The sequence below is a fragment of the Cololabis saira genome, chromosome 14, assembly GCF_033807715.1.
Source record: "Cololabis saira isolate AMF1-May2022 chromosome 14, fColSai1.1, whole genome shotgun sequence".
Taxonomy (NCBI): Eukaryota; Metazoa; Chordata; class Actinopteri; order Beloniformes; family Belonidae; genus Cololabis; species Cololabis saira.
In genome coordinates this window covers 30,303,106-30,330,780 of record NC_084600.1, presented here as the reverse complement: position 1 = coordinate 30,330,780, position 27,675 = coordinate 30,303,106, and the positions used below count along the sequence as shown (strand labels likewise).

At 43.5% G+C, this 27,675-nt stretch overlaps 1 protein-coding gene across 14 annotated transcripts in view; it reads right to left on the bottom strand.

Annotated features, from left to right (window-relative positions):
• The window catches only part of ncam1a (neural cell adhesion molecule 1a), a 383,668-nt gene that overhangs the window by 101,989 nt on the left and 254,004 nt on the right, over window positions 1-27,675 (bottom strand). For all 14 annotated transcript variants that reach the window (XM_061740349.1, XM_061740348.1, XM_061740352.1 and 11 more), the window contains exons 2-4: window positions 10,549-10,623; window positions 8,704-8,913; window positions 4,647-4,790 (exon numbers count right to left, since the gene is read on the bottom strand). In XM_061740349.1, coding sequence (XP_061596333.1) covers window positions 4,647-4,790; window positions 8,704-8,913; window positions 10,549-10,623 — 429 coding nt within the window. The remainder of the gene's footprint in view (window positions 1-4,646; window positions 4,791-8,703; window positions 8,914-10,548; window positions 10,624-27,675) is intronic.

Genomic DNA, 27,675 nt, shown 5'->3' with positions numbered 1-27,675 from the left:
ATACCAATACAAAAAGTGTCATCAACGGGAATATTTATTTCTTTCTTTCTTTCTTTCTTTCTTTCTTTCTTTCTTTCTTTCTTTCTTTCTTTCTTTCTTTCTTTCTTTCTTTCTTTCTTTCTTTCTTTCTTTCTTTCTTTCTTTCTTTCTTTCTTTCTTTCTTTCTTTCTTTCTTTCTTTCTTTCTTTCTTTCTTTCTTTCTTCCTTTCTTTCTTTCTTTCTTTCTTTCTTTCATGCTCATTTCTTTCTTCTTTCTTTCTTTCTTTCTTTCTTTCTTTCTTTCTTTCTTTCTTTCTTTCTTTCTTTCTTTCTTTCTTTCTTTCTTTCTTTCTTTCTTTCTTTCTTTCTTTCTTTCTTTCTTTCTTTCTTTCTTTCTTTCTTTCAGGCTCATTTCCTCAATTTATCGTTTTTACCGTGAGATGACAAATTCTTACCGTGGGGAATTTTTTTGACGGTTTATCTTGAACGGTAAAATATCGCCCATTCCTACAACACGTGCTGTCTTTTTCTGGGATGTCCGTTGCTCATTTCAGCGAGACAATGCCTGATTCTGCACGGATTACAGCAGCGTTGGCCTGGTTGTAAAGGAGTCCAGGAACTAGACTGAGCCTTCATGCAGTCCAAACCGGTCCCATCGAACATGTGCAGCATTATAAAGAAAAAATTACAACAACGGAGATCTTTGACCAACTCAAGTGGAACGTCACACCAGACATCCACCTACAAACCTTCAGTCAGTCAGCTGGTGGTAAACGCGCCCCGTCCCAGCTTCTTTTAAACGTGTGGCAGGCATCAAATAAAAATGAGTGAAATCCTACAAAACATCCACAAAGTTCCCCAGTTTGAACGTGAGATGTTTTGTCTTTGTTTTGATTTTGCAAATCACTGTACTCTGAGTGGCCCAGCAGAAGTGTTGCCCTGGAGCTGTGGCTCGGTCCACAAAGCATCGCCAGTCCACCACCGTCGCTGCTGGTGCACTCTCACTTTTGCACGCACGTTTTTTTTTGCTTCAGTCACATCTTCTGTCAAAGAAAATCCTTATTTTCAAAAGGTCTATGTCAGGCCAGGTCGAAGCCCGTGTGTCCCTTTGAAGGTGGGAGCTCCTCCACAGGAGTTCAGAGTGCCAGAAGGGTTGATGAGGATTTCACTTTCTGCACCTGTCTGAAAGGGAAGCGTGCTGCATGAATGAGGGCGAGGGCGTTTGAAATAAAACCTCTCGATGCATATGATTATGTGCTGGCTTGGAATATTGAACATTTTCTTCCCATAAAGTTTTATATTTATACAATTTATCGTACTAACAATTCCTCCTCGAGTGCTATTACCATAGCTGCGGAAGGTAACGCATAATCTTCCTGAATGTGAGGAAATGTTTGAGGTTCTGAAATGAAGTATTTAATGTCTTTCTCCATCGGACTCCAACCGTGCGTTCCTGCGTTTGGGAGGAAACCTTAACTCAGCTCTTCCTCTGCACGTACGTGCATGCAGCACCGGCTCTCAGCTCGTGTCACGCCGACACATTTCAGCATGTGAAGCTCTGTGCGGACACTTAGCAGCGTAGTCGGGTCAACTGCTGCTCCGACGGAAATTACACAGGAGGGTTTTCAGTTCTCGGTGTTGGGTACAATTAGTGGGTTTTTCTCCAGTGGAAAAACACATTCCCTGACAGGAGTCCAAGAACAAAGGCAGGAAAGGCCCAGCGCTGTGGTGTCTCCACGCTCTCCGACGTTAACCGGGGGGGGGGGGGTTACTCTGAGGCTAAAGTAGTCCCGGTTCAGGAGTGAAACAAAAGGCACACTTCTCTTGCTCTGTGCACACCTTCCACAGAATACTGACAGCTGCAACCCTCCAGGCAGAGCTGGACCGCGGCCGTCCAAGCCAAAACAAGCAACCGCTGGCCGCGCGAAATTGCCAAATCAAACCATTTACAGATACTGAACGCTCATCTACGGCATCGTTATGTGAAAGTTACAGCAATTAGACTTGACCTGGCGATAAGAGCTGCGTTTTCAGGAGATTTTGTCAGAATATTCTTGCAGCCTGACCAGCCGGCCATGCTCACATCGCTGCCTCTGGGAGTGGGTCTGGTTCTCCCCCCATTCACACACATCGGTTCAGAACGTACCGAACCAATCGCGACAGCGTGAGGGCGGGCTTAGTGTCCAAGAACCACAATTCAAAACAACCAAGATGGCTGCAGGACTAACGATAACACCTGAGACGTGTTTTTACGATTAAACTGAAAAACATCATTCCTGCTCCACGCCAGACGCTTTGGGTGACTTCTCTTGATCCGAGTGGGGATGACGCTCCGCCTACGTCACATGGTTCTTGTTCTTCCTCTTCTGTTGGTACTGGACCCTGGAAATCAGTCAAATCTTCTAAATCACAGTCAAATCCAGGTGAACCTCTCGATCCACCGTGAACCAAGTGCTGTGAGATTACCAGCAAAAGTGCACATTTGAGAACCGTCCTCCAAGAGACCATTTGCTCCACTTTGCTAAAGATACACGCTGAGTTTATGGGCCCATTCCCAGCAGACCTGTTTCAGACTCGGCCAGACCAGACCCCAGTTCAATTCCTCAGAAAATCCAGTTTGTGAACTCTGATGAGGGTCGTACAGGCAAACTTCAGTCTGCTAGAAATCGTAGAAGTGTCTGTCCACTTCAAGCGATAGCTGGGAGAAATGTGTCGCGGTCCGACGAGGAGTGAGGGAAAAAACTAAATGTTAGTTAGCACTCACAAGAATGATAAAGTTTGCAGATTAACCACCAGCGAGGATGCAATGCTACTTAACCTTTGTCTGGTGTTAGCTTTCTGTTACCATCTCCGATGTTAACGGGTCGGTTTTGACCTGTGTTTTAAATTATCTCTAAAATACACTAAAAGCAATTATCCATCATCCAATTTGTTTCTCATCTCTTGGTTACATTGTTAGGCTTCCTTATCCATGAAAATATTGGTTTTAATATGTTTGGTATGGGACTCTGGGCCTTTTTTTTGTCAGTATAGCCCTTAATTTCAATTTTAAAAACTGGTAAAATGAGCCTCAAGAGAATCATATGAATAAATAAAAGGTTGTTGTGTTACCTGGCTATTACGGAGAGGTATTAGAACACATATCTTAAATAAATTTGTTTCAGTTATTTTTTCATTTTAATATTATTAACTATAGTAACATCTCAGGTGTTATGGGTAAATTTCGACCCATTTACTTCAAGGAAATGGAAAAAAAGTAAAAGGTAACAATTTCAACCAGAGCATTTTATAATTTAGTGAAAAAAATGTTGGATATTATTTTGTTGAAATAAAGGTTCCTGACAAAGTCAAAAAGCGGTCGGTGGCGACCCTAACAACAGACGAAGGTTAAAAGGTTCAGTTTGTTTGACAAATCGTGGTGTGAAAACAAACTGGGTCCAGCTGAATGAAGCATCCATGACAGAACCGAGGTTTAGGTGTAAAAATGAGCCTCGCCGGCTCTCGGCCAGTTTACACACGGCCGACGGCGCCAGCGGGAAGACGGACATGAATACGCCATGAAGGGGTACCACAACTAAGAACTGCACCGAACCGTCGGTGGTGGCGAGTTTCACCTACAGACAGCTCGCAACGACTTCCTCCAGACTGCTGCGTTGGATCGTCTTCTTAGCATTCGCATCATCTGTTCAGATGAACTTTGACCCCCAGCTGCAGGTCTGCAGGTCAGAAAGCATTTGAACGTCTTGATTGAGATGCCAGAGCTTCGTTTCAGAGATGAAAGAATCGTTCGCCCATAGCTCCACCCCTGTTGGGTTTGCCATGCAACCTCTTCATTTCCACACTTCTCTGTTTGATCAGTTTCTGCAGAACAGAGCTGAAAACCTTCCTTCTGCATCTGCTTCAAAGCTCCTAAGCCCGTTCACTGGCACAGCTGCAAATCTTTAAAACACATGGACCGACGCTAAAAAAGGGGATCACAATGCAAACAGGCTTTCAGAAGTTTCTATAGATCCTCTTATAATTTTCTTTAGTCAAGTTTTTCCCGCTGATCACCACCCGACAGCAGAGTCGATGGTAACTGTACAGCAAAGCCCTCTGTGGCTCCACTTCTCCATCTGAACCTCCTTTCAAGCCTGAAGGCGGAAAGTTCTTGATGCACGGATGAGATAGATGTTAGGCAGAGTGAACTATTGATTACGGAGATAATTATCACCTGTCAAACATGCACAAGTGTCTCTCCTGGAAACATGGAAATATGTTTCGTTAACATGTAACTCTCTTCTCTGGGATTTCTTTTTTTGTCAGGTCCTCAGATTCTCAAAACTACAATTTTTCATCTATTTGAGGGAAATTAAACTCCACCCTGCCCTCAGACATCCCTCCAGCTGACGGTATCATCCCCTTGCAAGGCCAAAAAAAACACATTTTCCATTTTCTTGACTCATCTGTGAGGTCTGAAACTGCTTCCTGCTGAAAATGCTCGGCTTTGTCCATAGATATTGTGAGGGGGAGAAGGAGAAGAGGAAGAGTGTGGAAAATTGATTGGACAGCTTGAACTGGCAGGCGGCATCTGCGGGGAGGTGAAGTCAAGAGGATTGGGTGGTGTGGTGGGCTGGAGGTGAGGAAGCAGGTCAAGCACAGGAAGAGTGTTATTTCAGCCGGCTTACCGTCTTTGGCAGGTTGGATCCTGGAGCTCTTGTGCTTCCAGATGATGTTGGCTGGCGGTGAACTGTCAACATCACAGATTATGTCGGCATCGTCTCCTTCGTTGAACTCCTGAGGACTGGGTGCGTTCCTGAAGTGGATCTTCTCTGTAGGGAAATATAACAGTCGTTAGGAGTTTCTTAGAGGTTTGTGTGGGTTGAACTGCTATCAGAGAGGGAAGAAAAGAAGGAGGAATCCCTTTTGAAATCAAACACTGTTTTGTTAGGCAGTAGGCCAACACTTTCATGGTAAGCTGCAGCAAGCAAACATTACCTAGATTCATTATTCACAGAACACATCTTCAGTCTACCTGGCACCACTGTATCCAAACTCGCACAGTGAAACGGAGGTCAGGAGACCACATCTGGCTCGCTAACGGACGCCAACGTCGAGGTGGCGAAGGTGCAGTTCCTCAGCTGACCAATAGTGTCCCGCGCCAACAGGAGCTCAACCTCCACCGACATTCATGTGAAAATGTACATCTTTGCAGTTTGTATTTACATCTTTGATGTTTATGTAGCAGTCTGCCTGGTCACGAGGCTCATCCATCATTGCTCTCGTTGCCGAGCAGCTACACCTGACAACTGGTGGTGAGGCTGTAGCCAGTACTCGAGTTGAGGGGGGATGAGGGGGGATGAGGGGGGATGGCATCCCCCCTGAAATAAAAACGGTCCAAATCATCCCCCCTGTAAAACTGCCACCCCCCCCCTTTCCATCCCTTATGTCATTTCATCAATGAATGTGGTTTTACTGCTATTTCAACATTTAGAGTCATCACCAGAAAAATAACTTATTTGACAATTTTCACCTGTTTCAAGTACATTTTCACTTGAAATAAGTAGATCTGCCAGTGGGACAAGATTTATCTTCTTATTACAAGCAAAAAAATCTTGTTCCACATGCAGATTTTTCTACTTATTTCAAGTGAAAATCTACTTGAAACAGATGAAAATTGTTGTTTTTTCCAGTGATGAGTCTTGTTTTAAGTGTAATGAGATTTTTTTTACTAAAATGAGACATTTTAACTAGAAATAAGACAAATATTCTTGTTAAGATTTCGAGTTTTTGCAGTGATCCATTTTACTTATCCTGTGAAGGACAGAGGCATATTGATAAGTTCAGAAAACTGTTTTTTATTGTTGTGTTTTGGTGTACTTGATGTAAGCCCAGTGGATATTTAAAGCTTACAGAAGGCTGCATTTAACTGCTGCTATGTCATTCCTGCAGTATTTCTGCAGGTGTTTTGGTCACTGCTATTATTTGTAATATATTATATTATCTGTAATCCGCACAAATTATCTGTTCCCATATGATAAAATCCACCATCCCCCCTGATTTTTTTTTACAACTCGAGTACTGGCTGTAGCTGAGTGACAAGCCTCGGGTAGCCCCGGCTACCAGTAGATGGCCGAGCTTGCTCTGGCAGTTAAAGCTGCAACAGCCTGAGCAAAAAGGGCCAGACCCTCTTTCCCTCTTTCAGCTCCTCCAAGAGAATACTTCAATTCAATTCAATTTTATTTATATAGCATCTATTACAACAGAAGTTGTCCCTAGGATCTTTCCAGACACCCTGAACATGACCCCGAGCAATTATCACATAACATAAACAATGGCAGGTAAAAACTCCCCTAGTGGGAGAAAAACCTTAAGCCAAACAGTGGCAAGTAAAACTCCCCTTTAGGAGGGAAGAAACCTGGACCTGGACCTGGATCATGAGGGGGGACCCTCCGCCCGGAGGCCAGCTGGGCAGAGCAGGAAAAGAGAAAACAGACAGAGAGAATGAAGAACAGAGAAAGGAGAGACACAGACACAATGGCTAACTGGTGCACCAAAAGGATGACTATATAAACAGATGTAGACAGCAGACACTGAGGTGGTCAGAGGGGGGGACTGCAGACCAGGATGTCAGCAAGCATATAGCAGACATCTGCACAGACAGGTGGAATACTGAGGTGTTCCGAAGCCAGCCAAGAACATGTGTCCTGGTTGGACATGGCCAGAACACCTGCTCAGGGAGGTGTGGAGGACCACATGGCCCAACCATCTCAGCTGACACCAGCTGCTCAGAGTCCCTCCCCAATACTCGTGTTTCAAATTCTCGCTCTAAAGCCTGATTTAAGGTTCTGCGTTAAACCAACGCATAGCCTACGCCGTCGCCGTGACGCCGTCGTGATGAACCCTTCGGACTTCTCTGTCACTCCATTTCGCCGCGGTGCAGTACCCCCCAGAGCGCTAGTTGATACTTTGTTTAGCTTCCGGCTTTTCCGGTCACAGTGAATCAAAGAGATAAGGACAACTATTGTGCAAAAAACAAAACAACCCCAAAAAAAAAAATCACACACACACGTGTGAGAAAAGAGCGCTGAAAGTTCACTACTGCTTCACAAACCGGAACTGGAAATGCGTTGCTACCAAGCGAACCAATCACAGCGCTCTCGGTCTGTGTTGGGTCTGGGTCGACGTGTAGTTACATTTTTTGGGAGGTGCACGTCAGGCTACGGTGTAGGCTACGGAGAGCCTCCCGCGTACGGCCTAGACTCTGCATTGATTTAACGCAGAACCATAATTCAGCCTTAAGGTAGAGTAACATAGGTCACATGGGTGAGGGTCGGAGCGTAAAGCCACTGCTAGACTGAGAGTCTCTCCTTTTGACCACAACAGACCGGTAGAGGGTCCTCACAACTGCAGAGGTCGCACCTCCCAGTCTCATTCCTGCCACTTCTCCCCTCCTGCAAACCTCCTCAGCGAGAGTTGGCAGCAGTGGCGCGATGAGGCCAATGGGACCACATCATCTGCAAAAAAGCAGAGCTGAAATCTTGAGACCGTTGAACCAGATGTCATCTGTAAATAAACGGTACCAACTGAACTGGCTTGACAGTCCAAGTCCAAACCGAAAGAGATCCAGAGGTGGACAGAGTACTCGACCCCAGTACTTGAGTAAGAGTACAAATACTACTGGTCAAAATGTACTCCGTTACAAGTAAAAGTAGCTCAGTCAAAATATTACTCGAGTAAGAGTAGAAAAGTACTTGCTTTTAAAGGTACTAAAGTATCCAAAAGTAAATGCTTTTAAATTTACTTTAAGTAAAAGTAAGAGTAAGAGTAAGAGTAAATTTCTTATTTTCCACATCAGTAAATTACTATATATTTTAATTTTAATTTAATTTTAATTTAATTTTGTCTGTGTTTTTTTTTTCAAGGATTTTGTGAAAGTCCCTGCTCCGAGTCCGGCTCATTATCAGACTCAGACGACTCAGCGGATTGTCTTTCTTCTCCTGACGCAGGCGTAGCCATTGTTGCGGCTCTGTCTTGACAAACGCAGGCTACTTTGGCGGTATCGTTTTGAGGAGGCTTGACGTATTTCCGCTTTACGTACATCCCAGTGGAGAGCGTGCACTGTGACAGGTCTCCTCCTTTGACAAAAACAGCTTGTGTCCAATAGGATTTTAGGGAAGAAGAAAAAAGAGCAGACCTGAAAGTAACGAGTACTTTTCAGCCTTCCTAGAAATTTACTCGAGTAAAAGTAAAAATATTTGTCTTGGAAATGTATTCAAGTAAGAGTAATAAGTACCAAAGAAATCTAATACTCAAGTAAAGTACAAATCCTCTGGATATGTACTTAAGTACAGTACTCAAGTAAATTTACTCCGTTACTGTCCACCACTGAAGAGATCCGACTTGCTACTGGCAATGTGGGACAAAGTCTCGCCATATTTGTGAGTAGCCCACAGCAACGGGCCCAGTTCCTGCCGGAGGCCGCCTCACAGTTTATCCTGAGTTCACACAGCACATGTGGACCTGCTGGAGCCCTCCAGGAACCCGGCGAGGGTACAGCGTTTCACAGCCACAAAGAAAACCACACTGTTCAACTGTCAGCTGGACTCGTTTCTCCAGAGCCCCTGCACACACCCTACCAGGGACACCGAGGGCGCCATTCCCCCCTGACTGACACCTCTGGGTGAAACGAAGCGTGAAGCACCATCAGTGGTGAAGTGGGACCGTGAAGAATACGGGACTTACGGAAGATCTTCACCGGGACCGTGGTCTGAGCCTCCTGATCCCCGTTCTTTGCCACACACTTGTAGTTGCCGGCGTCGTCCACGCTGGCATGGTAGATGATGAGAGTGGACGTGGCTTCATCGTTGCGGGTCACAGAGAGGTCCGGCGTTCCAGGAACGATCTTCTCACCACTCGGGGCGTACCAGTCGATGTCTTTAGCATCCCCTGTCACTGTAAAACAGAAATCCACCACATAAACGTAGGGTTTATCACCGTTATACATGTGGAAGCCCTCACATCCTTGGTGTATATCTGGGGAATTACTAATAACATTCAAGCCGGAGTTCCTGAGACCTGAGGGTCATGTGACCATGTGACAAGAAATGAACTCGACACAAACTGAAACATAAAACCAAAAAAATCGATAACAGTTCTTGCTATGAAGATGAAACAGAGACTTCAGAGCCAGATTTCTGTCACAGATCAGAATAAATAGAACATGAAAGCATTTAAGCGGAGACAGAAGCAGCTTCTTTGCCTAATTTAGTTTTTATAAAGGTGAAAACAAGCAGAAACAGCTTTTGTGCAACAGAAGAACATTAACGCCACATCCTCTCATGACGAAGTACAAAATGTCGAAATGGGGGGAACATTTCCCTTGTTTTTAAACCCAAAACTTGACAGGTATAAACTACAGTAAAAACATGTTTGTATGAGTATAGAGCATTGGGCTTCAAAAAGGGGTGTGGTCTTTTGATTGACAGCTGGCTACGGTTGTCATGACTTAAGTTAGTGCTTATCTCAGTCAGACTTTCCATCTGAGCTGTGAATGTCGACCTAAACGTGTAGTTTCATCCCTTTTCTTGAAGACAACGTGTATCTTTGTGCTGCTGGTTCTGTACGATCTGCAGCACAAAAGCAGGTTCTGCAGCAAAAATAATCCCCCTGGTCGTTGAGAATTCAGCCGGATCCAACGTCTCTGTGGTGGAAGCTTTGACGTCCGAACACACGTCTACCTCTGAACTTAAGGTAGTCGTTCACGTTTCAAATGTCTGTGTCGGCTGGAAGACGCTGTGATTCTGATTCCCCTGATTCCCCTGTTCAAAAACCTGAAATCCTGATTTTGATCAGTGAGATTCATTTCTGACGTTTCTCTGCAGGATCGACTCTCGTCAAGCGGAGCGCTGCAGTAGCAGAGGATGGGAATTACGGCCCATAATGCAAATCCACATTATGAACCTGATCAGGTTACATAAAACACCGAACAAGACAGTGAAGTACTGGGAGACGAGGAGTCACCCCAGCTGCCTCGCTCCTGCGCCGTCCTGCGCCGTCGTCAGCTGCATCCTAATCAGATTTATGACTCATCTGGAGTCTGAGACTAACTCAGACTCTCTAAATACAGCTCCACCGACTCCGGACTTCAGGATGCAGAAAAACACAAACGCACCGCCGCCGTGATGGACGCTGTCTACATCTAAAGGTGAACGCATCGATCTCTGCATGTTGTTTTCTTGGATCTGCAGTTTAAATTCGAATGCAATGATCTGCTTTGTCATCTCAGCTGAATTTCTTGTCATAAACACCTTTACGATTCACTAAAAACACAGTAAAAATCACCTGATTTTTTTATTATTTTCCCAGAATCCCGTCTCCCTCCTCTCCTGAGCCCTCTTGATCTCATCTTCTGACTCTCGCCACAGTTTCATCCATTTGTCCATGTTTTTTTTTTGTCCACCAGCATCATTATTTCTCCTGACTCGTCACACCCACATCAAATGACCTCAATTACTGCTGCAAATATTGTAGTACGAGGTAAAATGTGCACCCAGCAGAGCTAAATGAAGTGTGTTTGAGCTCTCTTACCTTCGCAGAGGAAGAATTTGGACTCTCCTACGCTGATCTCCCCCTGTGCCGGAGTGATTTGCACCTGAATAGCAGCTGTGTGGAGAAAAGAGGAGAAGAAGATAAACATTAGTTTCTCATTTCATGGGGACGGATGGTGACATGGGGGGCGGGAGGGCAGAGCACAATAAGGCGATGTTCAAAGCTGGACTGGCTTCCCTGCTCAAAGGAGCCGCCATGCTGGAGCAGATCTCCCTGCAACTCCGGGAGGATGTTTTTATGCTCAGTGGACTGGAACACCTTGATGTCCAGACGGGTTACGAGTTGGAGACACAAAGCTCCAATGCTTGACACTGGATGGTATTTGATATTCCTGTGTTTACGTTCACCTTAACTGTGCAGAGTTACCGTGCACCCCTGAACGGCATCACGGGGGAGTTTCAGCACAGACTTCCCTGCTGCTCACAGGATGACGACTCCGGGACTCGTGAGTCGCTCTCAAGACGCTGCAGTCGCATGAATAATTGATTTTAATCCCGTGTTTTTGGTGTTAAATCAAAACAAAAACCATCCCGCTGTGGTGCATCTTGGCGTCAGGCAAACACAACATCAGCTAAACAAGAGTGGCATTGTTTATTTAGCAGAGATGAAGCCCAAGCCGCCAGACAGATCTCACTCACTCACTCACACTTGTCTCTAGGAGACTCTGGTCCACAGTGGAGTCCCCAGTCCACTCTGTGGCTGCAAGGTGTCCGGGGCCCAAACCCCAGGCCCTCTGAGCTCCTTCTGCTGGCCACCGAACCCGAACATGCAGGCCTGGGTCTCACCCATCCACAGGATATCGTTCCAGACAACTCATAGTTTGTTCAGATGCACTTTCTCCAACACCGGCTGTGCTTCCATGTTCTTTGTCGGATCTGAGTTGCAGCTCTTGTATATTAAGTTCTTTAGCCTTGTGTGTAAATTAACTGGGATGACCACTCCTGCGAAGACCGTTGGCTGTCTTGAACGCTTTTCACTTGTGTGCAGTTTCTCACTGAGCTCCAAATGGTTTGGTTTTTGCTGATAAACAACCTTTTCTAAGGTCACTGCATATAACGTGCCCGTTTAGCATTGCATTAAAAACACACCTTGAACTCCAGGCAGCTGGAGCCTGAACGCCTGCAGATGATATCAGCTCGCCTGGGACGACAGATCAGTAGCATTTGGCTGTAACTGACCCTCTCAGATCCTATAGTAGTAAGAAAGGGGGTACTTAGGAATGCCCACGTCACAGTTGTTCTTTATGGTTCAATTTTTATTTAATAAATATTGAGTAAAAAACAAGTTACGTTGATGTATGTGTGAGGTTGTATTTGCCAAATCCTCCTCCACACACACACGCACGAAAGCACGAAAGCACGCACGCACGCACGCACGCACGCACGCACGCACGCACGCACGCACGCACGCACGCACGCACGCACGCACGCACAAAAAACACAAACGATAACTGTACGTAAAAACGTGTGACACCCCAAAATAAAGGCGTTATAGATACGTAGCGAAGACTGAGATTGGAGCGAGGCTGCATTGGCGTCTGGTTTTTGAGGGGGGTTTATCTCCACCCGTCAGCAGGCTTCATATTTAGTTACACAATCAAAACATTCAGTTATTTATTCTGCGCTCCTATCAGCATCTCAATGGAGTCACTCAGGATGCTCCAGCATTCGGCTCTCCCGTCCCTGCATCCCATGGCAGGTGATTTAGGAGGCATTATGCCTTAAATCCAAGAATATCCTTTTTTCACTGAGGCTCCAACGTGCTTCACCGTCAGACCGAAGCGACGGTGACACATGAAGCACTGGAGCGAGTGCAGAGGAACACCTGCCGCTGGTCTCTTCCTGCGTTGGCAAATAAATTAGGATCAAAAACTTGTGAGCATTCGGAGGGAGGCGTCGCAAAGGCTTCATCAGCAGATACCTTCATCAACTCCAGATGAAATTTGGTGACTTTTGTGCGTGACACGGTTTCATTTAAAACTCATATCCCCGGTAATGTGCAGCACGGAAGTGAAAGCACAGCCTGCGAAGCAGAAATACCAGTGAATCGTGATCCGGAGCTCGACAGAGAAATCCCGCTGAGCCTCCAGCATGTTGCCTCTTCACACAAATGAGTTAGTCAGTCTCAGCTCAATTCACACCAGGAGCTTCTGAGGAGCGGCTGGCAAGGACTTGCCATTCAAAGACAGGTAGCTGGCTATCATCACAGCACAATATGACATTGATGTTTTTCTAATGCGGCAGTTGCATAGCTTAAAAAGAAAAAAAAAAGCATCTGCGACTCAGAAGAGACTGTCAAAGCAACGGCCTTTGTTGTGCTTCTCTCCCCACAGACAGCTGATGTGAAAAGACATAATTATGGTTTGAAGCTTAACCTCAGCCCAAATGCTCAAATGGGGGGGTGAAAAATGTATGCAGCATTTAGAAAAAGGGGAAAAAACATTTTGGTCGATGCTCAAGAGAACAAACAATGTTTTGGCTGCATTTAAATGCCACTTGGATTAAATTTTGGTGACAAAATAGTTAATGGCGCCACAAATTCCCACAAGATTATTCAATCCTCATTCATAAAAATGTATGCAAATAAATACAACCTCGGGTGAACAAAATAGATTACTTTTATTATCGTACCATTACTTAGGCAAAAATGAGGGAAAAAACAAGAACAACAAATGAATGCTAAGAACCCCCTTCCATAAGATTCAGGAGGGAACCTTGCACCTGATCTCCGGCCCTTTATGAAACTGACCAGGAGGCGTGCAGACCTTTACAAAAGTAACATTTCATCACAGCTACAGTACATTTAAACGTATGGTAAAGTAATGCCAAAAGGAGACGACATAAGCAGTAAAGTAACTGTTGCAACACAGTGATGGTTATAAAAACAGCTGTTCAACTTTCCGCTGTGACCAAGAGGATTCATAAGTTAGAAGGAGGAGCAAGAGGTTCCTAGTTAAAGTCAAAGGTGCACCGTTTTACACATGACTGCAGAGACAGCTCAGTTTAACATCAGGATAACTTATAATGTGAATATATTTGGGTCTTTGAGGTTTCCATCAAAAGATCCCAACATAACAGCACCCTTTGACTTTGGTTGAGCTCTAACTCGGTCTGGGAATATGTAGCTCAGTGAGTTTTTCAGATCACAGATCTAGATGAGAGTAGAATTATCACGCTGCTTCATCTTTTACCTCACTCACATTTACATCTGCATTTGTTGCCCCTCAAAGACCCCCCATCCATCTATCAAGCACCGATGACCCGAGTTTAGGCTGTTGGAGCAGCAGCGTCAGCAGGAACCCCCAGACCTCTCTCTCCCCGGACTACAGCATCCGTCCCTGGTCACCAGCGCTGTTTTCATCTTCGACAACAACCGATTCTTTTCATATTAAATTGTTACTTTAAAGCGGAAATGATTGAAAATGAAGAGGACTTGTCCTGCTGCTAGTTTATTATTCTTTAAGCACAAATGATGCCTGTGATTCTGCCACATGAATGAACTGGCCTTTGTTCCTAGTGCAGGTTTCAGAGGCTCGGAGAACCACTGCCCTCAGTATATTTACTTATGCAGGCCGGAGATACATTAGATACAAAAACAACCACATATCCATTTCCTTCCTTCATCTGGTAAGATCACAGACTGAGTGCCACGCTGTAAACTCTAACCATGCCTGCTAGGACTAAAACCACCGGCCAAAAACAATCAAGTGATCATATCCGCAGTTTTAGAGTCAACAGAAAGGGAGCTCAGGTGGCGTGGGAAAGATAGTTATTCCCTAAACCACTTTCTGTCCATTTGCCTCTAAATAGCCAGCGGTGCGCTTTTTCCACAATGAAGTGGCTGCTCAGTCTTCGGTTTCAAACAAAGTGAGAAGTTTTCTCTTCTGAGGGAAGAGCTAACAATTAAGCTGTCAGTTTGAATCAATCAGCTTTGATCACGCAACAAATTCAAGTTAGTAAACACTGAACTACAGACAAGTGAGTGAGAGAGGACACCATCCCTCAGTCTTTAGGTTTTCCTGCATTTGGTCCATGAGGACACAATGAAACATAGAAAACCTGGTCTTTTTCATGTCTTAAATGTGAGTAAAACCCCGTGCTGGGGTGTACTGGGGGAGTTTCAGAAAGACAATGTTCTGAAAATCAGCTCTCGAACGGACAGCGTCATGTTTGTTGAAATAATGACTGCAAGGTGCTCAGATCTTGTGAAATCATCACCCCTCCACCACCGTGCTGGACAGTATTTCCATTAGCGGGGGTCTGGGGTTAAACCCAGAGGTTAAAACTGCACCAGGATCGACTCCCTTCACTTCATCTACAGTGACAGACCCGGCAGCATCTGCTGACTTACAGTAGCAAACTAGCGCGTGATACCATCTGCTAGCGGTGCACTGCCTTTGGTGTTGTCAACCGCCAATAAATAAAAGAAGAAATACCAAAAAAAAAGAAAACTACCTGGAATGAAGAGATGAACACTGCAGAAGCTGAGATGGTTGCTGTGTTTCTTTTAGCGCTGATATAGTGGTAGATTCACTGGTGATGGAGTCAGCACCCCCTCTACCAGGGGTCGGCAACCCGCCGCTCTAGAGCCGCATGCAGCTCTTTATCGCCGCCCTAGTGGCTCCTGGAGCTTTTTCAGAAATGTTTGACTTTTTTTTCTTCTTTTTCTCCTCTTTTTTTTCTTTTTTTTTTTTTCTTCTTTTTTTCTTCCTTTTTCCTTTCCTTTTCAATCTCGACATTAAGACTTTTTTCTCGAAATTTTTACTTTTTCTCGCTATTTCGACTTTTTTCACGAAATTTTGTCTATTTCCTCAACATTTTGACTTTTTTTCTCAACATTTCGACTTTTTTCTCGAAATTTTGACTTTTTTCTCGACATTTTGACTTTTTTCTCAACATTTCGACTTTTTTCTCAACATTTCGACTTTTTTTTCGAAGTGCATAATGAAAAAAAAAATCTTACCCCAGTTCTAACTAATATAGAAACATGCAGCATGTGTTGCCTTCATTCTAAGGCTTATACAAGACTTTTCATTTTTTGCGGCTCCAGACGTATTTGTTTTTTGTGTTTTTGGTCCAATATGGCTCTTTCGACATTTTGGGTTGCCGACCCCTGCCCTATACCAACCAGCAGTTTTTCAGGGCCGCTCAGAGCGGGGATGAGGGTCTGCTCTGAAAGGTGGCAGGACTGTTCTTGGTAACAGAAATTTTGTATTTTTACTTTTTTCGTTGTAGTTTCCAGGCTTTGTACAGTCTGATCTTGACTTGAACTGGCTGGGGCGTCAGCTCCTGGGAAGGCAGCCAACTGTCTTGAAGGTCTTCTACGTCTGAATAATATTTGTCACCACAGAATGATGGACTCCAGATTGTGAGGAAATTATCTTTATAACCTCTCCCAGAATGATGGACGGATGCAGTTGCTTCTCTGAGCTCTCTGCTCACGTCTTTCCTCATTGGCTTTGTCTTTACACATACCTCAGAGTTTGGTAACTTGCGGTAAAGCAAAAAAATCTGCTGCGACCTCTGAGTCGGGATAAAAAAAAAGACATTTATAAAACCATTGAGTTCACAAGGAGTTCATTGCAGCCGATGTGAATTCCTTGTGAGAAAAGAAAGACTCGTTGATGTCAGACGGGGAAGACGGGAAAGTAAGGGCAGAACCAAACTTCAGACAGTATATGAAAGATGCATATACTGTCAGAGGTGAAGCAAATGTTGAAATCCTGTCAGGGCAACATTACTTCTGGCTGCCAAGAGCTGGTCCGGAAACACCTCCAGGTACGACAGATTCCCGTTCAAAGAATTTTGATTTCTGTCATGAAATAAGTGAATATCGTTGTCCCTCTGTTGTCCTGGTGGATATTAGAGGTGATCTGTCATGAATGTTGCATGTGAAAGACGGGCAGGAAGGCCAGAAGCAGAGTACGAGTTATAGCTGTTCTCTGCAGAAGGAAGACGATACTATTTGATGGAAATGAAAAACGTAGCAGCGTTTTTTAAACATCAGTGTTCTTGGGTGTCAGAATAATCCATTCACAGCAATTTAGTCGCGCCAGAAACGCCGGGGCCTGTCAATTACTACAACGTCCATTTGATCGTGCTAATTTGCAAAAATAGGACTACACGCTGGGTTAAAAAGGAGGCTCTGGTTTCAGCCTTCATGAGATACAAAAGGTGTGAGAATAAAAAGTTCAACTAAAAAGCCCAGAAGCGGAGGAGATGGAGAGTAGATTAACAGCAGAGCGAGGGAACTGCCTGGCACAATGAGCAGCCAGCCTCGATAAAGGATGCAGCTATCTTTGTCCTAAAATGCTCTTTTATGGCAGCAATCTAAAAGCTATCTTCTAAGACTTCCCCTTGCTGCAAACAGTCGGTTAAGACTCTAAAAACATTCTGTCTATACTGCAAAGTCCTTTACTCTTCTTTCCACTTGGTAGAAAATATGAGCCTATCAGCAAGGCAGCAAACTGCTGAACACTTTTTAGAAATGACATTCTTTGTTTTCAGAACCATTTGGTCTCATTTTTATCATAACATCTTGCACAATATCCCTTATTCCTACAAAAAAGTTCATTGCTGCAGTGCATGACTCTGCAGTCTGCCTGTCAAAGTCTGCCTGAACCCAGGGACCATCAAATGTTTGGCCCACGTTTGGCAGAAATATGCCTTTTTTCTTTGGTCCATGTTTGCCATACGGTCACCATGACATAATGCAATTCTTCCTTTTCTGTGACGCTTTGGCCCCTTGTGGCCCTCACAACACTTTGTGCATCACACATCAACACTTGGCCCACTTAGCGGTGGCCAGTGCTGCAACTAAATGTCAAAAGTAGCTCAGATTAGGCTCAACTACTATTGGGGTAGTGACAAAAATAAAAGGGTTTGAGGCAACGTGGAGGCTGGATTGTAGTTATTAGATATTTTCAGCTTAGATATCCGAGTTTATTTCTACATGTACATCTGTGACTGACTGAGCTGAATTCACTGGTCTAGGAAAGCTAAGAATGTCTCCGTAGTTGCAAATGTAGAAGCAAATCTTGGAGCATAATTTGCTCTGTGTGGTAAATATTGCTGGAGGTCATTACGTTATTCACAACCTCCAGACCACCGTGTGTCACAGACATGCGCCACGCTTTGGGAAAACTGCAGTATTTCACTGTCTGGTTATGAGGAGGGGGGGCTTCTTCATGGTTGGACAGATGTCCCAAACCAAGGCTAGGCTAGCTTGAAGTAACCTTGTAAAAACCACAATCACATACGTAAAGGAGGAGGTAGATTTCATCTGTCAATCACGGACGATACAGCCTTGAAGCATTCACACCTTGATTCTCTGGACTGGAACCAGGTCAATGGAATCTGGACAGGATCTAGGATGCATTCCCACCCAGACAGTCTCCTCATACCGCTGAAAAACTCCACATCTTCATTTGGTTCACTCCATTTTCACACTTCACTTGATAGCATCACAGGGTCACAGCAGCAGCTTGTTCGAGGGCAGCGTTTCCCGAGACGAGCGCTGACCAGAAAAAAAGCACGAGGAAGAATAAAACCCGAGCAGTGAGCTGCCGCGCCCTACATGACTTCCTCTCTTTGGTCTGCTTGAAGGTCCGTTCGCACTGCAAGCGAGCTTTCACACCTGGCCAAAACCAAGTGGACTGCCCGAGTAACGAACTCTGGGTCAAACAGATCTGGTGCGAAAGCTTCAGTGAAACCGAAATAGACGGACCTCCTACACGACATCATCCACAGGTTTTCTGTTGGTTTGAAGCAGAATCTTTTGGGCCTCTGGATGGCGCAAATATCTGCAGCAGGCGACTCAGCAAACATCTCCGTCCGCAATTCACGAGCTCAACATGCATTTCAACAAACCAACAGCACTTCTACGGATACGACTCTAAAACCATTGTCATGTTGTGGCGACACTCCACAGCTTTTACATTTGTCAAGATGGCTGTGCAAACAGATATATATAACAGTTTTTACCAACAAACTTTAAAACATCCTGTTCTTTTATCATGAAAACAAGAAAGTTGTTGCCTGAAACCGTTCACGGAAAAGTTATTTCACAACATCCACAGGGAGGATGCGCTGATGACAGCGGCTTCTTATAATAGAGTGGCGACTGCTCCTGCCCGGTCGCTCTTCATGACATAGAATGTACAAAAAACAACATTTATTTCAGTTCAACTTACATGCATACTTTAGTAAACGTCATATTTCTTCATCCCGAAGATGCTGTTTATTAACATTATCATTCTGTTGGGTAAATACTAGGGATGCCCCGATACTGATACTGGTATCGGTATGGTACTGGTATCGGTATCGGGCCGATACTGCTCTCATATACTCGTACTCGCAAAAATTGTCCGATACCACGCACCGATACTTCATTGTTGTTGTAGTTACTGGTTAGCGCCTCTAGGGTGAGTGTGCAGCCTGGCGGTGGAGCAGCCGCCGAGCCGCCGCTGCTCAGCCAGCTGTTCCGTGTTTCAGTTTGTTCTATCTTCCTTAATTATACAAACTGGACAGTGGAGTATTACCCTTACTCACGGGGAACTTTATTAAACACTCCACGTAACTCACAGTACAACGTGGTCTCATCGCGGGTGCATCGGCTGCGCATGTGCGGTGCTTCACCTGAGCGGAGGAAAGCCCGGTGTTCTGCCGATTTCTGTTGCTTTGCCGAAAAATGCTACCTGATTGTTTTCTACCTTTGTAGAGCTACAATTTTACTGTGTTTTACTCCCTAGCTCTGTCCATTTTTACATCGTGCAAGAAATGATGGGCGTGGCAATCAAACTTTGAAAAACGACTGTGAGCGTGCGCAGAACCACAAAGTAGCATTTCTCGGCAGGGAGCAAGGATCGGCAGAACACCGGCCGGCTGAGTTTTGTTTAAAATTGAATTTCTGTTGCAAATAAAACCTGTCTTCCAATTCAATACATTTTTCATTGCATTTTTAGCCTAGTTATTTTTATGGTAGAAGTATCGGATCGGTACTCGGTATCGCCGAGTAGACAAATTAAAATACTCGTACTCGGTGTGAAAAAAATGGTATCGGGGGATCCCTAGTAAATACTGTATCATATCCATTGGGCTAAATGGAGGAACTATAGGCCTTCCTTCCCTGGTTTTATTGATGATTTCAAGTAATTTTTTTCATCGCTTAAAAAGATAAAAAGCAATTATGCCACGAAAATAAACCAGGATATTGCCCATCTTCTGCTTTTCTAAATTATAACTTATTTCATTTAATTTTATTGTTTGGCTGCTCCTTTTTATGTTAAATTCAAATGCCTGATGACAATGTTTTTCTTTCTTTCTTTCTTTCTTTCTTTCTTTCTTTCTTTCTTTCTTTCTTTCTTTCTTTCTTTCTTTCTTTCTTTCTTTCTTTCTTTCTTTCTTTCTTTCTTTCTTTCTTTCTTTCTTTCTTTCTTTCTTTCTTTCTTTCTTTCTTTCTTTCTTTCTTTCTTTCTTTCTTTCTTTCTTTCTTTCTTTCTTTCTTTCTTTCTTTCTTTCTTTCTCCCCTAATGGTATCTTGAAATTTTGTACCATATTTAATTTTCATTTATATTATTATTATTATTATCCTCTTTGACCGTTTTTATTTTTAATTATTCAATAAAAAAAGTGTTATTCACTGATAAACAAGACATTGTGTCGCTCATAAAAGCCCAAACGAAAAGCCTCCCTTAAGCCAATGAAAAAGTTTCCAGACATCCAATAACTCCAGCTGTTAATTTGAGGTTGAAATAAGGAAAGAAGTTGGCAGAGCACATGTAATACCTCTCGTGAGACGCTTAAAAGTGATACGCCGTTGGTGTACTAATACACTGCTAATCCCTGCGCATTTTGAAGCAAATATGCCCATGAGGATCTGTTAACAATGACCGGCGTGCGCTGACTGTTCTTTAGCGCGGGGATTAATGGACTTTAACACATACTACTGTAAACAAGCATTTAACGGCTTCACCACAGAGTTCTGTAACGGCACAAATATTTATACAGGCCATCCATGCTTCATGTGTTTGGGTGGGCGAGTAGGTAAACTCAACAAACGAGCAGTGGTGGGTTTTCTCAAGGAAACCTGGAGATTCAGGCAGCTTCTTTCCCGTCTTGACTCGGGAGGGCTGTGTGTCTAATTGGACCCTGGCAGCCGGTGAGCACTGGCTCCATTACAACGAGGCTCCGACAGTCAGCTGTTGGTGCTTAACATGCAAGTCGCGTCGGAGCGCGCGCACAGCGATCAGGGCCAGACGGCGCTGCGGAGGGCTTTACCGAGGTGCATGCTTCCAAGGCACAGGCGCTTGAAAGGCAGCAACAGCGATACGGCCACAACACCGGAAAATGCAGTTCTATTTTCATCTTTTATTCGACCTTTACTTTTCTTTGTGCAAAAAGGTCTCTCTCAGTGCTGAGGACAAAGATTTGAATAAGATCCAAGGAAACCAGCCAGCTAATGTGACCCTCTCAAAGCTTTGCAACCAGAGCCACTTCGACAAAACAGCAAACAAATAAAGGCCTGAATTATTTTTATTAAAGTTGTTAATAAATAATAAAACTGTTTATTTGAAGTCATACCGGAATTCCTATGAAATGAAGCATTTTTTTTATATTTGTCATATTCCATTTGAATGCATTTCACAGATTTCCTTTGATCTCTCCAAAACATGAAGCAGCGTCCCCTTAAGGTGCTGAAGTCAAACTCCTAGTACGACGTGGTTGACGATTTCTCTGCCTTGGTCGTTTCTTCTGTTTTTGTTTCTGTCCTGTCTTTCTTGAGACCAATAATAACCTCCATCATGACGTCCTCTGAAGCTCTGCTAATGGTTCTTGAAGTTATTGTGGCTCTCATGTGTTGAGGTGGAACTGCCGTGAGGCAATTCACCGCCAAGTAGCTAGGTGGTGAGGAGCTTTGGGAGGGTTGTCACCTGAAACTCGTTAGTTGAGTCCATACAATCATACGGAGGGCTCATGTACACCATCCGCCAAATATCCCTTTCCTGCATAACAATTAAATTAAAATACACTGTGCAATTAATACAATGTAGACAGTAACAGACAGACTTTTCCACTGAGGTTGACAGTTGTGCAAATAACAAAACATTTGTGCAAATCTCAAATAAAACATTCAAGTCAATTTGTCACAAAATAAGCTATATCAAAATCATAATTTTTTTTTTTTTTTTTTTTTTTAATAATCGATATAAAGGATATTGTCTCGTACCATATCGCGTTTGAAAATATATCGATATATATTAAAATCTCGATATATCGCCCAGCCCTAAGTGGTCCTATCGTCACTTTCACCTTCTGATCAAACTGCTGGGGTCTGACTTTGCTGGTTACCGTAGCAACAATGGTGGTGCTTCCTGATAAACCATCTGCAGATAAAACTGCGCCATTACCTTCAGTTCTACGTTGGTAAAAAAACACGGTTACGGGTGGTATATTTCATTTCTGCCAACAGACCCGACTGAATGTTCCGTCGTGGACCCGTAAACCCGCAAACCCACAACGATGATAATGTCTGACAGGAAATGCAGCTCCGCTCGGTCACATCTCACAAAGAAGACGGCAGCCTTTCAGCTTGTGTTGTCAGATATCAGACGAAAACGTGTCCACTGACCCTCCGGCTGACATTTAAGCTCCCGAGCTAACTCCTTCTGCTGTACCTTCACTCTTGAAAAATCTTCTCCGGATCAACCACAACAGTAATTTCTGTTTGGCTTAATGGCTCTTTCATTCCCTTCAACATTTTACTGAACCTCCTCTCTGACTCTGATTGCCTCTAGAAAATGCATCGCTCTGCTCAGCCTCGACACGTCTGCTGAGCAACCCAGGCCTGTAATCACCAGTTCTTTTATTGCTCTGTTTTTGTCTTTCTTTTGGCCGAAAAAACAACCCGCTGTAATCTTTACAGTACAAACAAGCAGGTGCAGTACCCCGAAACAGTTTTCACTTCGCCTGGAATTTTCTTTTGTCATTATGTTTCTCTGCAAACATATAATTTAAAGTGACAACTAGTAGGACTTTCACAAAGTTGTGAAGAAAAATTGAACTTTTTTCTCTCTACTCACAAAAATGTGTGTGGGTGTTTTGTAACCTCAAATTAAGACGTTATGCTGCCATTTCCCATCAAAAGTTGAAATTGACCCATCATTAAGTCCCCCCCTTAGTTACTGTTGCTAACTTGGACAATGTTTTATACAAATTATGGACACAAATGGGACATAAATCTCCTCTAGGCTTTCCGGAGGCGTTAGCAAGTCAGCCAAGAGAGATAATCTCTCTCACGTCCTGGGTCTGCCCCGGGGCCGTCTCCGGTTGGACATGCCCCTAACAGAGGAGGCATCCTGACCAGTATGGATGGGCGGTATGGACTAAAAAATGTATCACGATAATTTCTGGCATTTATCCTGATAACGATAAAAATGAGGATAAGAAAAAAACCAATTCAACTCCATCTTTTCAACTACAGCATAAATCTATCTCGCTCTCAGATCCCTTTCTTTCTTTCTTTCTTTCTTTCTTTCTTTCTTTCTTTCTTTCTTTCTTTCTTTCTTTCTTTCTTTCTTTCTTTCTTTCTTTCTTTCTTTCTTTCTTTCTTTCTTTCTTTCTTTCTTTCTTTCTTTCTTTCTTTCTTTCTTTCTTTCTTTCAGGCTCCTTTCCTTTCTTTCTTTCTTTCAGGCTCCTTTCCTTCCTTCCTTTCTTTCTTTCTTTCAGGCTCCTTTCCTTCCTTCCTTTCTTTCTTTCTTTCAGGCTCCTTTCCTTCCTTCCTTTCTTTCTTTCTTTCAGGCTCCTTTCCTTCCTTCCTTTCTTTCTTTCCTTCCTTCCTTCCTTCCTTCCTTCCTTCCTTCCTTCCTTCCTTCCTTCCTTCCTTCCTTCCTTCCTTCCTTCCTTCCTTCCTTCCTTCCTTCACGTTGTGCGTGGATTTAACACAGAACCATAAATCAGCTTTACACAAAAACGTCACCAAAGGCAATATATTGTTTTTACCGAGAGATGACAAATTCTTATCGTGAGGAATTTTTTGGACGGTTTATCGTGAACGGTAAAATATCACCCATTCCTACTGACCAGATTCTGGATGGACAACGAGGGTTTGCCCACCACCTCTGGGACTGTCCATACGAGTCAGGTGGGATGTGGCAGCCTCACCTAAACTTCTCCAAACAGAGCCATTTCCGACTATCATGTTTCCACTTGGTTCTTCAGAGGCACAAAAAGTAACATCCCAATGTGACTGCGCAACTTATCAACAAGCACCTTGAGCCACAGCACCAAACATTGGGTTCCACGTGGTTTTCACCTGGGCGTCAGCTGCTCACTTCATTCAGTAATTCATCAAAGCTTTCTCGGGGTCCGGTTGTTGCCATGATTTTTTAAACTCTAACCCCTCGAGTTGACATCTGACCGTGTTCACAGTAACCAGAGGGGGTTCTCACTTTAAGCAAACAACAATGTGACCTTACATTTGGCCTCCATTACTGAAAATGTAAAAACATGCCATCTTACCCAACACGCTCCCAATATGGAGCACCCTCATATTTACAAAAACAGTTATTACTCCGTCACTTTAAATATGTGGATTTTAAATCAGCCTTCAGGTAAAATGGTAGTTTTAACTCCTCTCATTATAAAAAACACATAATTATCACGCTTGGACAGAATACGGCTTAAGAGGGCAACAGAATGTGAAATATGTACGGAATAAGGTCCACTTTAAAGAGACTGCGTGTAACACCAGCCTGAGTAAAAGGACAACATAGTTCAATCTTATAAAACACAGGGCAAACGCAGCTTAAAGAGCTGTCAGCTTCCAGCTCCACAGGCTCTAGCTTTCATTTACAGCTCCCGTTTCTTGTAATGGTAATAGAAAATGTTTTTCAAAGCACAAATCTGTGGATCAGGGTTTACCTTGATGAGCCCAGATATCTCACAAGCTAATGTCCATTAGAAGTTGGAAAAGTTTGATCCGTCTTTAAAGGAGCTTGAGGCAGGATTGTGGCAAGATTTATGAAAAAAATCCGTATACATTTTAAGTTTTCTAGTAATAATGTCAGATGAAGCGTTCCAAACCCAAAAGAATGAGCCCTCTAGTGCAGGGGTTCTTAACCTTTCTGACCTTGGGGCCCAATTTTTTCAGTACAGAGTGGCCCGGGGCCCGTTAAATATTAACACTGTATAGCAGGGGTATTCAACTAAAACATTAAGAGGTCCATTTAGAGAAAATTTACTCAAGCGAAGGTCCAGAACATCATTATATATATATATATATATATATATATATATATATATATATATATATATATATATATATATATATATATTATGTGTGTGTATATATTCAAGTAACCTCATAGTTGTATCAACATCTGCATCTGACTGTTAGATTAAAAAAAGTACATTTCAAAAATATTTGCCACTTAACATGTGTAACTTGAATTACACATATTTTTTTCTCTTAAAAATAAAATTGATTTTATTTTATTTTTCAAATGCTATCTTATTTTATTTCTCTACCAGCAGTTTGATTTTCCCCTTTTCTTTGTTAATTGTCTCAACACATTTTTATAATAAATGAATATAAACACATCTTAGAAATTGAACAGTTTTGCAGTTTGTCTTTCTTCCCCTTAATCGTATGCCCCCACTTTCTGTCGTTCAGTGAGAGAACTGAGCTCTAATTTCTCCTGCCAGGACTTTAAATCTGGGCTGGATGGTGTCAGGTTCTCATACACATGTGAAGGTGCTCATTGGTGAACCTGGAACGATATTTAGTTTTAATTATGTTCATTGTGGAGAAAGCTGCCTCACAGCTGTATCTGGACTCAAACATGGGTGTTTTAAGATTTATTTTATTTAAGATATTAAATTAATCAGTTGTCAGGACTCAGCGTGTCGGGCTTCATCCGAGCCTGATCAGCTGCGACGGGCTGCGACGCGCTGCAGCCCAGTCACTTTCCGATGCTTTTGCAACAACAGTCCAGTCCAGCAGACACTTCAGCCCACGCATCTACCATCCTTCAGCAGTAACGACGGAGCCCGCTGCCGCGGGGACGCGTCGGCTCCCGCTCAGTCGGGCGGCTCCTCCGGCTCTCCGGCCCGCCTCCGCGGGGCAGCTCCCCCGGGAGTCTCGTCTCCTTCTCGGCTGCGAGCCCCAGGTCTCGCCGTCCGCCCCAGGTGTCCCGCCCAGAGCCGCCGCCGGGCAATCACTGGCAAATCACGCCCCCCTTCCCCCTTCTCATGGTGGCTTCAATTACGTCCGCCTTAAGCCTGAATAATGGTTCCGCGTAAATCGACGCAGAGCCTACGCCGTAGAATCCCTGATCCTGGTGGATCTAAACCTACTCTGTGCAAAATAAATGATTTTTTCTGTAAATACACACCATTTCTCTTACTATTACACGTACAGCTAGCTGAGTGTCTTCTCCTCATTTGGTCGGGAGTTGCTATGCAGTCCCGCGGCCCCCGCGGCCCACACTTACAAAACTGAATTTTTTTTTGCGGCCCACTAGATGGCGCTCGCGGCCCAACATTGGGCCGCGGCCCTATGGTTAAGAATCACTGCTCTAGTGTATCTCTCCGTTGCCTTGAACAGTGTGCTGCAAAATGTGCTGCAATTCGGTCCCGAATTTCCCGCGCTGTCCTGCGGATGTGACGTCACATGACGCTGCATGTGCGTTCTCCCCGTTCTCCCGTGCCGGCTTCACTGTTGGCTGCAGTACCCCCAACGGCCGCCGTGGTGAAGGGTGGCGCTAGATAGTCTCATTTCTTAAAAGGAGCCTCAAGCTCCTTTAAGTTCACGTAATGATCAAGTACTGGCGGAAGACCACTGACTGATCACCAGTAGCCCCCCCAACCAGTCTGCAAGCTCAAAACCTGACAAAACAGGTTAAAACAAACCATCTCACGCCAAAGTTGCACCTTAAAGTGTGAAAAAGTAAATGTAGAAAAGTAAATCAAAAAGATCTAGGCGAGTCACAGGGTCGGCTGTCTTGTGTAAGGGGGGCATTAAAGCAAATGTTTGGACAAAAAGTGGCAGAATTCCTCTAATTTCATGTGGATTCATCCCCGAAGCAGCACGTAGCAACAACGGCGAACAACTAGTTTCTGGTCTCTATGATTCGTGATACTTTAAAAGACAACTCGAGTTAAAGCAAAACTTTGTAACCTTGAGATTAAAGCAGACTAGGGCTGGGCGATATGGACCAAAAGTCATATCTCGATATTTTCTAGCTAAATGGCGATACTCGATATATATCTCGATATTTTTTCTGTGCCTTAATTGGGGTTTCCCCCAAAGCATTATAGCATAGCATCTCTGTTAGCTTCATTTTTTTCTGAGGCAAACCCTTAAAAAAAAACAGTCAGTTTTAATACAAAGCCTCGTGCCAAATGTCACACAGGTTCCTTTATTAACAGAGCTCTGCACAATATCAAAATGTATAAAAACAAATGAAATAAAAATAAACTGCCTGCATATATAGAATAAAAATGCTTCTTGAATAACATAAAACAAATATCCCTTTCCTGCATAACAATTACATTAAAATACACTGTGCAATTAATACAATGTAGACAGTAACAGACTTTTCCACTGAGGTTGACAGTTGTGCAAATAACAAAACATTTGTGCAAATCTCAAATAAAACATTCAAGTCAATTTGTCACAAAATAAGCTATATCAAAATCATTAAAAAAAAAATGTAAAAAAATAAATATTTTTTTTTAAAAAATCGATATAAACGATATTGTCTCGTACCATATCGTGTTTGAAAATATGTCGATATATATTAAAATCTCGATATATCGCCCAGCCCTAAAGCAGTTCTCCGCTGTGGTTCAGCTCAGCTTCCTAAAGCCCTGCGATGCAGACAAGACTCATTTCATGCCAGGAAACCACAGCAACTGTGGAAATGGCAGAATGACACCAGTTAGAGACTTCTGGTGGCTTTGGAGAGCCTTGCAAATGTGTCCAGAAGCTGTTAGAACAGTATTTGGCTAACATGTTTGGTTTTTGTTGTAAATGGTGTAATTTTGTGAAAAACTTTTGACCATTCTATTGAAAAAAAACCTAATCTGTCAGTTAGAAGTTGGGCTC